The sequence below is a fragment of the Pholis gunnellus genome (genome assembly GCF_910591455.1).
Source record: "Pholis gunnellus genome assembly, chromosome: 17".
Classification (NCBI taxonomy): Eukaryota; Metazoa; Chordata; class Actinopteri; order Perciformes; family Pholidae; genus Pholis; species Pholis gunnellus.
In genome coordinates this window covers 11,873,054-11,884,380 of record NC_136544.1, presented here as the reverse complement: position 1 = coordinate 11,884,380, position 11,327 = coordinate 11,873,054, and the positions used below count along the sequence as shown (strand labels likewise).

At 43.2% G+C, this 11,327-nt stretch overlaps 1 protein-coding gene across 1 annotated transcript in view; it reads right to left on the bottom strand.

Annotated features, from left to right (window-relative positions):
• Positions 1-289: 289 nt before the first annotated feature.
• Positions 290-11,327, bottom strand: part of LOC306709559 (E3 ubiquitin-protein ligase rnf213-alpha-like) — a 29,867-nt gene continuing 18,829 nt past the window's right edge. Inside the window, exons 36-68 of the mRNA XM_079177741.1 lie at positions 11,160-11,301; positions 10,883-11,074; positions 10,638-10,768; positions 10,395-10,552; positions 10,080-10,286; positions 9,718-9,905; positions 9,482-9,602; positions 9,253-9,353; positions 8,970-9,152; positions 8,578-8,744; positions 8,377-8,476; positions 8,168-8,282; positions 7,804-8,011; positions 7,472-7,668; positions 7,239-7,361; positions 7,026-7,136; positions 6,551-6,793; positions 6,388-6,463; positions 6,258-6,292; positions 6,051-6,151; positions 5,813-5,969; positions 5,498-5,672; positions 5,230-5,324; positions 4,851-5,102; positions 3,687-3,819; positions 3,256-3,339; positions 2,992-3,172; positions 2,540-2,741; positions 2,359-2,436; positions 2,033-2,230; positions 1,704-1,793; positions 1,369-1,547; positions 290-1,197 (exon numbers count right to left, since the gene is read on the bottom strand). Coding sequence (XP_079033867.1) covers positions 1,041-1,197; positions 1,369-1,547; positions 1,704-1,793; positions 2,033-2,230; positions 2,359-2,436; positions 2,540-2,741; positions 2,992-3,172; positions 3,256-3,339; positions 3,687-3,819; positions 4,851-5,102; positions 5,230-5,324; positions 5,498-5,672; positions 5,813-5,969; positions 6,051-6,151; positions 6,258-6,292; positions 6,388-6,463; positions 6,551-6,793; positions 7,026-7,136; positions 7,239-7,361; positions 7,472-7,668; positions 7,804-8,011; positions 8,168-8,282; positions 8,377-8,476; positions 8,578-8,744; positions 8,970-9,152; positions 9,253-9,353; positions 9,482-9,602; positions 9,718-9,905; positions 10,080-10,286; positions 10,395-10,552; positions 10,638-10,768; positions 10,883-11,074; positions 11,160-11,301 — 4,880 coding nt within the window. The 3' untranslated portion in view covers positions 290-1,040. The remainder of the gene's footprint in view (positions 1,198-1,368; positions 1,548-1,703; positions 1,794-2,032; positions 2,231-2,358; positions 2,437-2,539; positions 2,742-2,991; positions 3,173-3,255; positions 3,340-3,686; positions 3,820-4,850; positions 5,103-5,229; positions 5,325-5,497; positions 5,673-5,812; positions 5,970-6,050; positions 6,152-6,257; positions 6,293-6,387; positions 6,464-6,550; positions 6,794-7,025; positions 7,137-7,238; positions 7,362-7,471; positions 7,669-7,803; positions 8,012-8,167; positions 8,283-8,376; positions 8,477-8,577; positions 8,745-8,969; positions 9,153-9,252; positions 9,354-9,481; positions 9,603-9,717; positions 9,906-10,079; positions 10,287-10,394; positions 10,553-10,637; positions 10,769-10,882; positions 11,075-11,159; positions 11,302-11,327) is intronic.

Genomic DNA, 11,327 nt, shown 5'->3' with positions numbered 1-11,327 from the left:
TGCCAAACCCCTGCTGAGTGAAATATTGTACTGTCACACTCCACTATGACTACAGGATTCAAGACAGTTCAGAGCTGACTGAGGAAACTACCCAGTTTGCCTACAACGGCAGATGGAACATTTTTTACTGCTGTTACATGTTGACAAATAACTAAGTTATGGAAATATTAGTCAGTGTTTAGCAAAGAAGGGGAGGGAGCAGCACTGAGTCACATCAGCATGAAGAAGATGCCACATTAGAAACATTTATGTATTGTTATGTAAAACTCACAAACAAGCACACAGAAGGTGAATTGTATGCTTTATTGTCAGCAGTATGTATTGCCACAGAAACATAAAACTAAGTAACTAGGCAAGATTGTATTCTGTAAATATGCTGAACATTAAACGACAAGTTAAAGAAAAAAAAATGAAAAGTCAAAACTTTAATTAAACTTTAGGAAAAATGTTTTTTTTTTCATATATTTATATACAGTTTGTGACAGTGAATTTAAAAAAGTGGAATGAAGGCAAGTGCAGCTTTAACATACATAAGACGCATAACATGGACACAAAAAAAGGAATGGAAACGACAAGCGGCTTTAAGGAAAGTGACTTAGGTCCGTGTGATTATTCCACATATTATACCTGAGTAATATTCAGATTGTCTTTTCTGCCTCTTTTCAGGACAGACAAATTCACATTACAAGAAAAGTGCGAGACAGAAGACCTTTAACTGTACGGAAAGGCTCTCTATGTTGATGCTCTGGAAAATGGAAAATGAAACAAAAACAGACGAGATAATGCAAAAAGTTTAACTCTTCATACAGGTGGGTTGTAAATATGAACTGCCCACTGTCTTTTGTGGCACTATGAAGCTCAACATTAGTGCTCCTAAAAAAGGCACATCTCCTCAGCATAAACGTGTAAAATACACAACATATCACACATTTAGACAGCTTCAATAATGTTGATTCACCGCGATTGTAAACTTCACCCGAGGGACTTGATTATGTAAAGTTTAAGACGGTAGACAAAAAAACAACCCCCTCCTTAGGTCTTCATTGTCTCTGTCCGCGCTCCTGCTTGAAGGCCATAATGAACTTCCAGGCTTCAACATACTGGGAGAGGCAGATCTCCGCTGGGAAGAACTCCTCCACATCAGGGGCGGCGTCCAGGTCTTTGCGCTCCATGTAAGACACCAGTGTGACTTTCAGGCTTTGAAGAGACAAAACGTACACTTTATACATGTGATCTGACGTCACATTAAAACACACACACACACTATATCTACTTTGTTTCAACTAAGAGCGAAAACACAGCACGCAACAGGGTTTTTCTTCCATAAAGATCTAGCCTTAATTTCAGACATTGAACATTTAGTTTTACCTCCAGTCAGGCCTGTAGGTGTCAGGTGCATTGGGCTTTTTAAGGACCAGCAACAGGAACTCGTGCATCTCCAGCAGGAAATTGTCAGCGCTGCTCTTAGAAAAGAAGCCAGTCAGCAGCCGATGCTCGTCCTCACTCAGGGCCTGTTTGTACATCTCCGACACTTCCACAAATGGATCCTGGAGAACACAGAGCATGCATGGATTGGGCAAAATAAAGTATAATGCTGCACTTTTATACACAAGTATTGATTAGATAAAATGTAATAAAACTGCTACTACGAATAATAATAATAATAGCATTTACACCTCTGTATCTGTATACTGATGCCTTACCCTCTTGAGCCGCAGCATATTTTCTGATTTGAGTGAGGCCAGCAGCTGCCACAGAGCCACGCAATGCTTAAGACAGCACATGCTCAGGGCCTGTGAGCAAAACAGGGAGAACATTAAGTTTTATCTCACGCCTAGCACCTAAAAAAAAAAAAAAAAGAGCCACACCAATTCAAACCATGTTTGTAAAAGTATAGTATGAGAGCACAAAGAAAATGTTGCTCTTTGGTGTCGATTTGGCACATTTTTGTTGTGTAAAAAGTAACAAAATTGACAGTGGAAGTGGGAGAACGGCAACAGAGTAAAATAATCGGTGTCTCAGATAGGCCGACCTTGAGGATATGCGCAGCCATCTGGTTTCCCATCTGCAGCACCTCCTCCAGGTAGCAGGACAGCTGCATGTGAGGCGCTCCCCCGGTCATGGCGAGAAAACCAAGGGCCACTTCCAGCGTGGACAAGGCCTCACACACCTCGCTGTAGGAGTGCAGCTCCCCCGCCACAGCGAACAGGGTGAGAGTCTGAAGAGGCTCCTGTTGGCATACAGACACCATCATCATCATCATCATCTCGTATGAGGGGCTTTCTACAGCAGCATGTCTAGTATACTATGTGATGAATGAAAGGTAGTTCCAGGACTGTAGTGTTTGTCAAAACATACTTGCTGGACTTTTGCTTTTATATCCTTCAGGATAATCTCATAGTTGCGGTCATGTCTGTTCACTAGTGTAGGGATGCCCTGTGGAAAGGGGACAGAGGCACGGGGAATATGGTGCTTTAGCAATTTTCCAAACAACAGAGAAGTCATTTCTGTGCTTTGCTGGTGCTTTCAATTGGCTTACATTGAGAGTGATGAGAGGTTTGCCCTGTAGGAAGCGGGAGACGATCTGTTGCTGGATCTTGGGCAAGTCGTACTCGTGAAGCGTCTCCTGGCCTCTCTCAATGCTGTACTGGGTGTTGGACAGAACCAGGGGCATCAGGTCCCTCTCCAGCTCATACCGAATCACATGCAGGTCCGTCAGATCTGCAGGGCTCACTTTGTAGCTGGGGGGGGGTAAACAAACCAGTCAGCCAGTGTCAGTATGTATTGTGGGAATGTATCTGCAAACATGCTTTTTTTCTGCTTTCAACTATTGACTTGGTAATTTTAAAATCTATCTTTCTATCCTTTAACAATCTCAGTAAAACCAATACAACGATGTCGTACGTCTATATGTGGGACAGAAGTTTACACGATGTGCTCTTACAGCCAAACTTATGCAAGGGAGGAAAAATGTGGCATGAGCGCCCCCACCTGGTCTCCTCTCCAGTGTGCTTATCCACACAGTACACCAAGTCATTGTGCAGGGCGATGAGGTAGCTGACAAGGGCTGTAGAGCACAGGCCGGGGCCTTGACGCCGTGGTAACAGCACCTTGAAGTCACTGTTGTGGTCCAGGTCCTTTTGGCAGAACTCAGCTGGGATCTTGATTTCACCTGAAGGACAAACGTTTCAATTCAAGTCGGATCAAGAAGTTGGACGGGCCAGTGTTAGTGTAACAAAGTGTGTTTGTATTTACCGTTAGTGGCCAAAGACACTCGGAGCTGATTCCACGTTGTCAGGAAGATTTGGATGTATTTCTCATACCAGGCTTTCAGCGAAACTGCACACGACAGAAACAAAAAAAAAATAAAATCAGCCCAAGTGTAGAAGCGTCAACTTGAGACACGGCTTGCAGCACATTGGTTGGACTGACGTGTGGAAGAGATTCAGCACTTTTAAGAATAATCAATCATTGTCTCCTTCCAGGTTAAAACAACTCATTCCTTGGCAGGCGGGCTTTTAAACTGTACGTCACCTGCTACTAAGCTACTTTACTATGACATTTCCGAGAAAGAGGTAATTAGGAATTGCGTGGAACTTTTTATCTGTCGTGTAGAGTGAGTCATACAATTACACACAAAAAAAAGAAGTTGGGAACCACTGGCGTAGGAAGTTAAGTTTCTGTACCTGCTTTCTGACCGTGGAGGAATTCGGCAATGGTGCCACAATTCAGCTCAGTGATGTTTTGAAACTTCTTCACCAGATCTCTCTGGAGTGTGAGGATATCAGGAAGGTGCTTCACCACTCGAAACTCTGCTTCCTGAAATGAAAAGGCGTGGTGTGTTCACATAATCGCTTGTTAAATGCTCTTCATGACCTGGTGTTGTGTAAGTAAATCGGTCTTAGTTTTTATACATATTTATATGTGTATTTCTATACATCAGTGGAGTTTTTATGGCATTTAAGATGATACATGATTTCTGGTTATTGTGGAACCATAAACAATGAAGTCAGAGATCCTTCAATGGAAACAAAAAAAAAGTAAATGAATGTTATTTAATTAAGTCTTAATTAATATAAATGTAAATATAAGAAATATACAAAGCTAATTATTAATTATTATTGATTCACCACATTATGATTTTCAGTGTTAGTGCCCAAATGAAAGCGGGGTTGTATTCTAAATGTAATGCTGCAAATAATGACACAGTGGGTTAAATTTTCACTACGCTCGGAGTGAAGACGACCCCCCAAACACCAGAATCTTGTGTTCAGGGAAGAATACAAGACAATCAGGAATGGAGTCTCAAAGGGAGTCATTATTACATTGGTTAAAATACTTTCCATAACTAAATCTGGGGCAAATTAAAGCTTGCTAATCACTCGCTGCACGTACAGCTTAAATGCTGGAGGCTAACGGTAATAACTGAAGGTGACTCAGAAGCATTTTTCATCAAATCAGAGCTTCTAGCATCTGGATCTTGGCTGTAAGTTTAATACTCTGTCAGTGGATGAATCAAACTGCGAAAGTGAGGGGGACGACAGGACCTCCAGTGGAAATTACACCCTCGGCTAGATCACTCCTAAAACCATTATGTACTTAAATCTCTTTGAAATAAAGACTTTTTGTCTTCTTTTTTTAAAATGGCGCAACACTTCAATCGACTGACATTCTGACCTGAGTTTAAGGGAAATGCAACATGTTAAGTCAGAAGGAACTCGGTGTACACATGGGCCACTATGACGCACTGTTTTAGGAGTAGCTTCTCCAAAACCTGCTCTAAGTAGGACACAGGATTCTTTCGCTGGCTTTCAAAAGTGGACTGCCATGTTTGGTCACTGTTTTCTTACCCTATGCAGAAATCTCCAGAGCACCGGCACGGTTTCTTTGCCATCATTCTGCTCTACAATGTGGGTGAGGCTCAGCAGAGACACTTTCTCCCTGCAGCTCCACACGGTGGACGTGTGGATCAGAGAACTTTGGGGAAGAGAGGCCAAGAACAGACGAGGATCGCCAAACATGAGCTTCATGATTGGGTTGGCTGAGATGCGAGAGTCCGCCCGGATGAATGCGTTCACTTCCTTCAGCTGTCTATCCAAGTGCTGTGGAGGAGACAAATGACAGAAGAGGATGTGTTACATGCACATATTCTACCAACATGTTTGTTCTAAAAGGGAACAAATAGGGCACATCATTTAATTTCAGCAAATTGTCAAAAAGTATTTCTACCTTCAGCTGAGGTGTGATGATGGCGTTGCTCACTTCCATCTCCCATCCATTTCTAGCCTCTTTGGTGGAGAGCACATTGTCATAAGGAACGGGCCCTGAAAGCAAAGACCAGCTGTGCTTAATAGTAGAAGGTAATCCAGTGAATGAGTTCCATTTTTGGAGGGACAAATTGTAACCTAGACAAGTATGTCTCAAAGCATTATAGCTTTATCATTCTGTTGGCACAGCACATAATAGTTTAACGGAAGGTTTGTTTGTTGTTCCTTACATGTTGGAGGCTGTTTGGGTTCCTGGAGGCTGCTGATGAGCAGGTGAACGGCGCCGACTGTGTCGTCCGTCCCCTTACCCAGAGATCTGATCAGACGTTTCATGTCCTCTTGCAGGTGAGCAAGTAGAAATGCAGCTGGGTCAGGGACTGGAGGCTTGATGATGTTAGAGATAGACTAGAAAGACAAATAAAGTGGATGACTGACCAGACTCCCCCATATTAAACACAAACAGTATCAAGGACTAGAAAGATGGGGTTTGTGTTTTTTTTAGCTGCACCTAAACACTCTGGAACTGTACTCTTTATTTAAGCTACCTGTGTGTGACAGCAGGAACCCAACAGCATGGCCATGTGGGTGAGCATGCGGACCATGGTGAAGGGAACAAGGGAGATGCTCTTTGTGTCCAGCATGTCTGGATTGTCCCTGCGACTGGGGTCGCCGAGGACGTGGCCTTTCTGAGTGCGGTCTCCCCTGTGACAAGGCAATTAATACATCAATACACATTTTGCAATTATATTTTTTCTCTCCCAAATTAAGTCAAAGCCTCCTTACTGCTGCTGAAGAACTTGAAATCCCTTCACAGGCATGTGGTTTACTCCTCCAATTTCAACACCACAGTCCAAACAATTACTTTTTTCCATGGGCTGGCCGCACTAAGAAAGAAATAGGGTGCAAGAAAATATAGTATAGTATGAAAAGAATGCTACAGAAAAGAGACTCATTACAAACTTATTATGAGTCAGACTGAACATTACATACCTCTCCAATGGTGCAGGGGTGACCATTCGGACAATCTATGGGAATAGTAAATAAAAAATGACTTATATATAATTTCGTATAATATTAGACATTTGAGAGTACATTTTTTTTTCTGTGTCTGTTTACTTACAGTACCACTGCACCGGTCCCATAGCTTGATGAGCCACTACTAACATGTCCTCCGGCATGGTGGGCAAGAAGGCTGCCTGTGCAAACAGATAAAAACATCCAATTTGCTTCAAAGAAGAGGAGGCCAAGTTGCCATCACTGAAAGCAGCTGACAATATACATACCTGCATGTTGTCAGGTTCCATTGCCAGCTGCTGCAGGGGAGCTAAGATCCCCTGGTTCCCGCAGAGCAAGACAGCAGCCAGGTGGATGGTTAAGTCCACCAGCACAGATTGGGCACCAGAGGCCCCTGGACAAACAACCAGCGACCTGAGTTGGTTGGTCACCAAAACCCTCGCAAAGGCCTTCATCTGTGGGCTGGCAAGGAATTTGGAGTTCTGGATGTAGGTCGTCAAGGCTTCCAATTGCTGTAGGTGCAAAGATACATAAATATATGGATATGTAAGATGACTAACACAGACAGAAAAACGGAAGAGTATATATTAAAAATGTCTGAAAAGCATATCTGGTGGGCTTAACAGTGATGTTTACTCTTTATGGACCGACAAGTTTCAGAACGGTTTCTCCGTGGTCATTTGAACAAATGGGTGTAAACAAATATATCCGATCAGCTCATAAGGTCCAAATGTAAGGATCTACCTCAGGCTTGGGATGGAAGCTAGCATTGGCTTCTCTGTAGAGAGTGGTGACTTCTCTGTACAGTGCCAACAGAAGATAAACTGCTGCATGCTGTGGTGAGCATCTGCACCCCTACAGAGAAAGAGAGCAACAAGACACCCACGTAAACATACATTCAGAAGCAGAGTCCTGAGCCGATGACCGGTTACCAAAAAGAAAGTAACGCAACGTTACCTCACAAGTCTCGTCCAGTCCGTTCACTTTTCCCTCCATAACTGCTTTAGCAACAGCATTTCTGATGGTCTTGTAGTTTTCTCCGCACACAAGGTACTGGTCTGTTGGAGTGGCTTCCTCACTCTGGGTGGAATGAAAATGGAATCACACTGTTTAGTTATCGCTGGCATTACATTTTGACTACAACCTTGCCTTTAGTTGGGCACTGATATTCACAATGTGGGTAATCAAACCTTTTGCAGCACTTCTTCAGGGAAGAGCCAGCGCATCTCGCCCACTTTGAGGAGTTTCAGGACAAACTCCACTCCATGTTGGCTGCAGATCTTCCGGATCAAGTAGACACGATACCAGTCGTTTCCACTGCGCCTACACAAGTTCACCGCACTGGTCAGGAAGGCTGTGGTGCCACTTTGACCAGTCTCTTGAGACTCTGCCGAGATTGAAAAGAGAACGGAGAACAGCAGTTTGGTATAATAAAACACACACTAATCACAAATCTATATATTTTTCAGTAACTGGTACAGTATGTGCAAAAATAATACTATAGTTCATTAGAGTTACACACCTGTGGCTCTGAGGTTTTCTGTGATGAAGCTAGCAGCCAAATCCAGGTCCATGCGCACTCTGGCAACCTGCTGCAGATACTCCACAGTGGCTGTTTCAGCAGACTGACCATGTGATTGCAGGTAGTCTGTCAGGAAGGCACTTTCATCCTGCAGACACACCCGTTGGTCTGCAATGGACCTGAACTGCAACCTTTCGAACATGGAATCCTGCAGAAATGAATAAATATTCTATAAAAGTTGTATCACAAGATACTACAATCCACATGTGTGATTAGCAGATTTGCATTTCATTTATCTTAACAAGTGCTGCTGAACAAAGGAGTTCATTTCCAAATAAACAGCTGAGTCAGACTTCAAATGTACCTCCAGGCAGTTGATGTACAACAAGTAGAGTTCAGTTTTGTCCGTCTCTTCCAAGATGTGGCTCTGCTCAACTGCCACCAGATGCTGCTGTAGGTAGTCTTTAACTTCATCGAAGCTTCAGAAACAGTACAATTCATACGGAAATTAGAAACCCAGCTAAAAATGTTCAAATCGCACATTAGCAGGCTTTGTCCAATGTGCAACCTCACCTGTACTTCAGCAGGAGTTTGAGCACTACCGACCGAACCACTGGATTTTTATCCACTGAGTCATCAAACGGGGAGAGCATCTTTGTCATTTTTCGATTAACTGGAAATTAAACAGACAAAGAAAAAAAGGATATTAAGAGCTGACAAAATATGTATAACTAGAGACAAGGTTGTGTGAGCATGGTTAGAGCAGCGTCCCACCTCTGAGAACGGAAACAGTGTTGGCCTCCACCATGAGAAAGGACAGCAGATGGAGAATGACAGCTGAACAAGGGGGAGAGTTGTCCTTGAAGCACACAGTGGACACCAGGTCAATGAAGAAAGCATTGCACTGCTTCCTGAACTGAGCATGTTGGTTGATGAGAATCCTACACAAAACGAGAGACACAAAAAGCTTTTTGTTAGAACTCAGTACATGCCAGATTCACAGAGCATGAAGTCACCTCGATCCTTTGAAGGAACTAGGATACAGCACAGGGTACATCAAAGGATGTTGTGTGTGTGGGAAAAAAGGCACATCATATCTGTGCTTTTTATGAGGAACAAAAATGTAAATCAGTTTTCGTTGTTCTAATCCACATGCAGCTACCAACCTTATGGTATCTGAAGGGACCATGGGGAAGTCTTCGGGAACTGGCTGCATGCAGAAGGGACAGTACATCTGACCAGGCATCAACCACTGTTTGATACAGGCTACACAGTAGATGTGTTCACATGGCAGGCAGAGCGGATCTTGGGGGTCTCCCATACACACTGTGCACAGCGCAAGACCAAACCTGGAAAAAAAAACACAAATAGGTGAAGACACAGGGTGGAGGCAAAGTACAGCAGGGGAGATTCTGATGAAATACGAACAATAGAAAACTGAATTTCTACCTGAAGATACACTCGATGGCTCCATCTTTGCAGGTTTTGAGCAAACCGATTACTGCCTCAAATGACTGCTGAGTTTTGAGGTCTGAATTTTTTCCCAGTATCTATGAGAGAGTGGATGTAGTACATGTTATTTATGGCAGAGGAATTATTTTGGTTATTGTTGATGCAGTTTTATGGTGATTGGCTGAATTCATAACATTTCTGGTTAGTACAAAGAACTGAGACCAACCTGGCCAAGCCGTTTTGTATGCTCCAAAACTAAAGGTGTCAGCTTCTTCTCCACCTGCTCAATGCCCAACAACATGTGTTCCACAAATAGAGAGAGAGAGAATATCCGATTCCATCCAGCTCTACGAACAGAGAAACACAAACAATTAACCATCCACCTCAATGCAACTACAGCAGTATCTACTGCTAACGGCCCCACTTGGACCCTTTGAATATATTTAGTTAAGCTCGACTTACTGGACTCTACAGACGAACATCTTGCTCCTCTCTCCATAGCGTCTCACGCTGTCCTCTGAGCAGATCAACTCAATGGGAACCTGGAGTTTTTTCACCTGTCTGAGCCAGGCTTGTCTTTGGGCATCCGTGTTCAGGAGTGTAGGCTCCAGGTACTCCACACATGCAAAAGCAGCATACACATCGAGTACCTTGGAGATGGGGGAATATTATCATTACACACTAATGTTATTTTACGTCACCTTTTTAAAGTACCAAACATAATTCAATCTTAAAGACAAAATCATGCATGCAAATTCTTAAAACCTTGAAGTGGAAAAAGAAAAGTATTATTTAAAAGACTTAATTAGTCTTAAGAGGCTCACCAGTTCAACCCCGTCTCTAGTATGATGATTCCTCAAGAGGTCCTGGGTCACCTGGGGCTCAATGCAGATCATTCTGGAGAGGTTCTGCAGCCGGTTCTTGAACTCATGATAAGCAGCATGGACCCATGGAAGAGACATTGCTGTATCCGTGGCATTGAGCTGCAATCGCAGCTCATTGACGCAACAGTTCAGGGCACCACACAGGAGCTAGAAAAGCCAATAATGTGCATTAGTATATACAGTACATGCACACACACACCATCAAGGAGATGTTGCCTGACAATTTAATGGCTTCAAGTATTACAGAAAAACAACCTGCAGATCTTCCTGACAAGTCACGTTCATTGTCATGGCGATGAAATCCTGAAGGTAGCGTTGGAAAAACTCGGTCTGCATCTCTCGGTCTGCTTTCACGATGTACCGTCCCAGTGGTGTCTTCCAAAAGAACTCATCAAACTCTCGGTGAGTGTGGCCTAAAAGACATACAAATGTAATTAACACAACAACATCATGGTGGTAACATGCTATTTACCGAGAGTACCTGATAACGGGCCATACCTTCATGTTTGAGCGCATGAACCCAGAGTTCCTCCAGGTAGTCCTTGATCCTCCAGCTGAAGGGCATGCTGCAGCTCACCTTCCTGTCTTGAGAAATGTAGTTCTGTACAAGGATTGTTCTCGTCTCAGAGCTGTGAAAAGAGAAAATATATATATATTTTTTAATATGCATGTAACAGTATGTCAACTCTTAGTAATAGTAATTTGGTATCCTTTATGCAAAGTGTAATATCTCCACCACTTACTTGTGGTCCAGTGTTAGGTGTGGGATTTCCAGCAGCTTTTCATTGCCAAAGATATCTAACCACAGCCTCTTGACAAATTCACCACAGTTTCCATCTAGCAAGATGTCCAAGTTTTGGTCGCGGTCAATGACTGAAAGCAGTTGCGCCAAGAGGGGGACGACCACAGCCCGAACACGCTTCCATAAGGTGTGCCTGTCATGATCCCCAAAAAGTTAGCAGAGCTGCTAAAAATATATGCAAACACAGACATTTTGTATTCTGTGGCAGAAGCACTCACCTGAAGGTGCCTCCTTCTTGCAAGGCATCAATGTTTGAGGCCTCCTTAATGACCCAGTTGCTTTTTATGGATGAGAAGGTGTTGCTGTCACGAGTCACCAGCAATGAATGAAGATGCCTCTTCACAATTTGCAGAAATTCAGCTGACAAGAGTAAGATAACATGATGA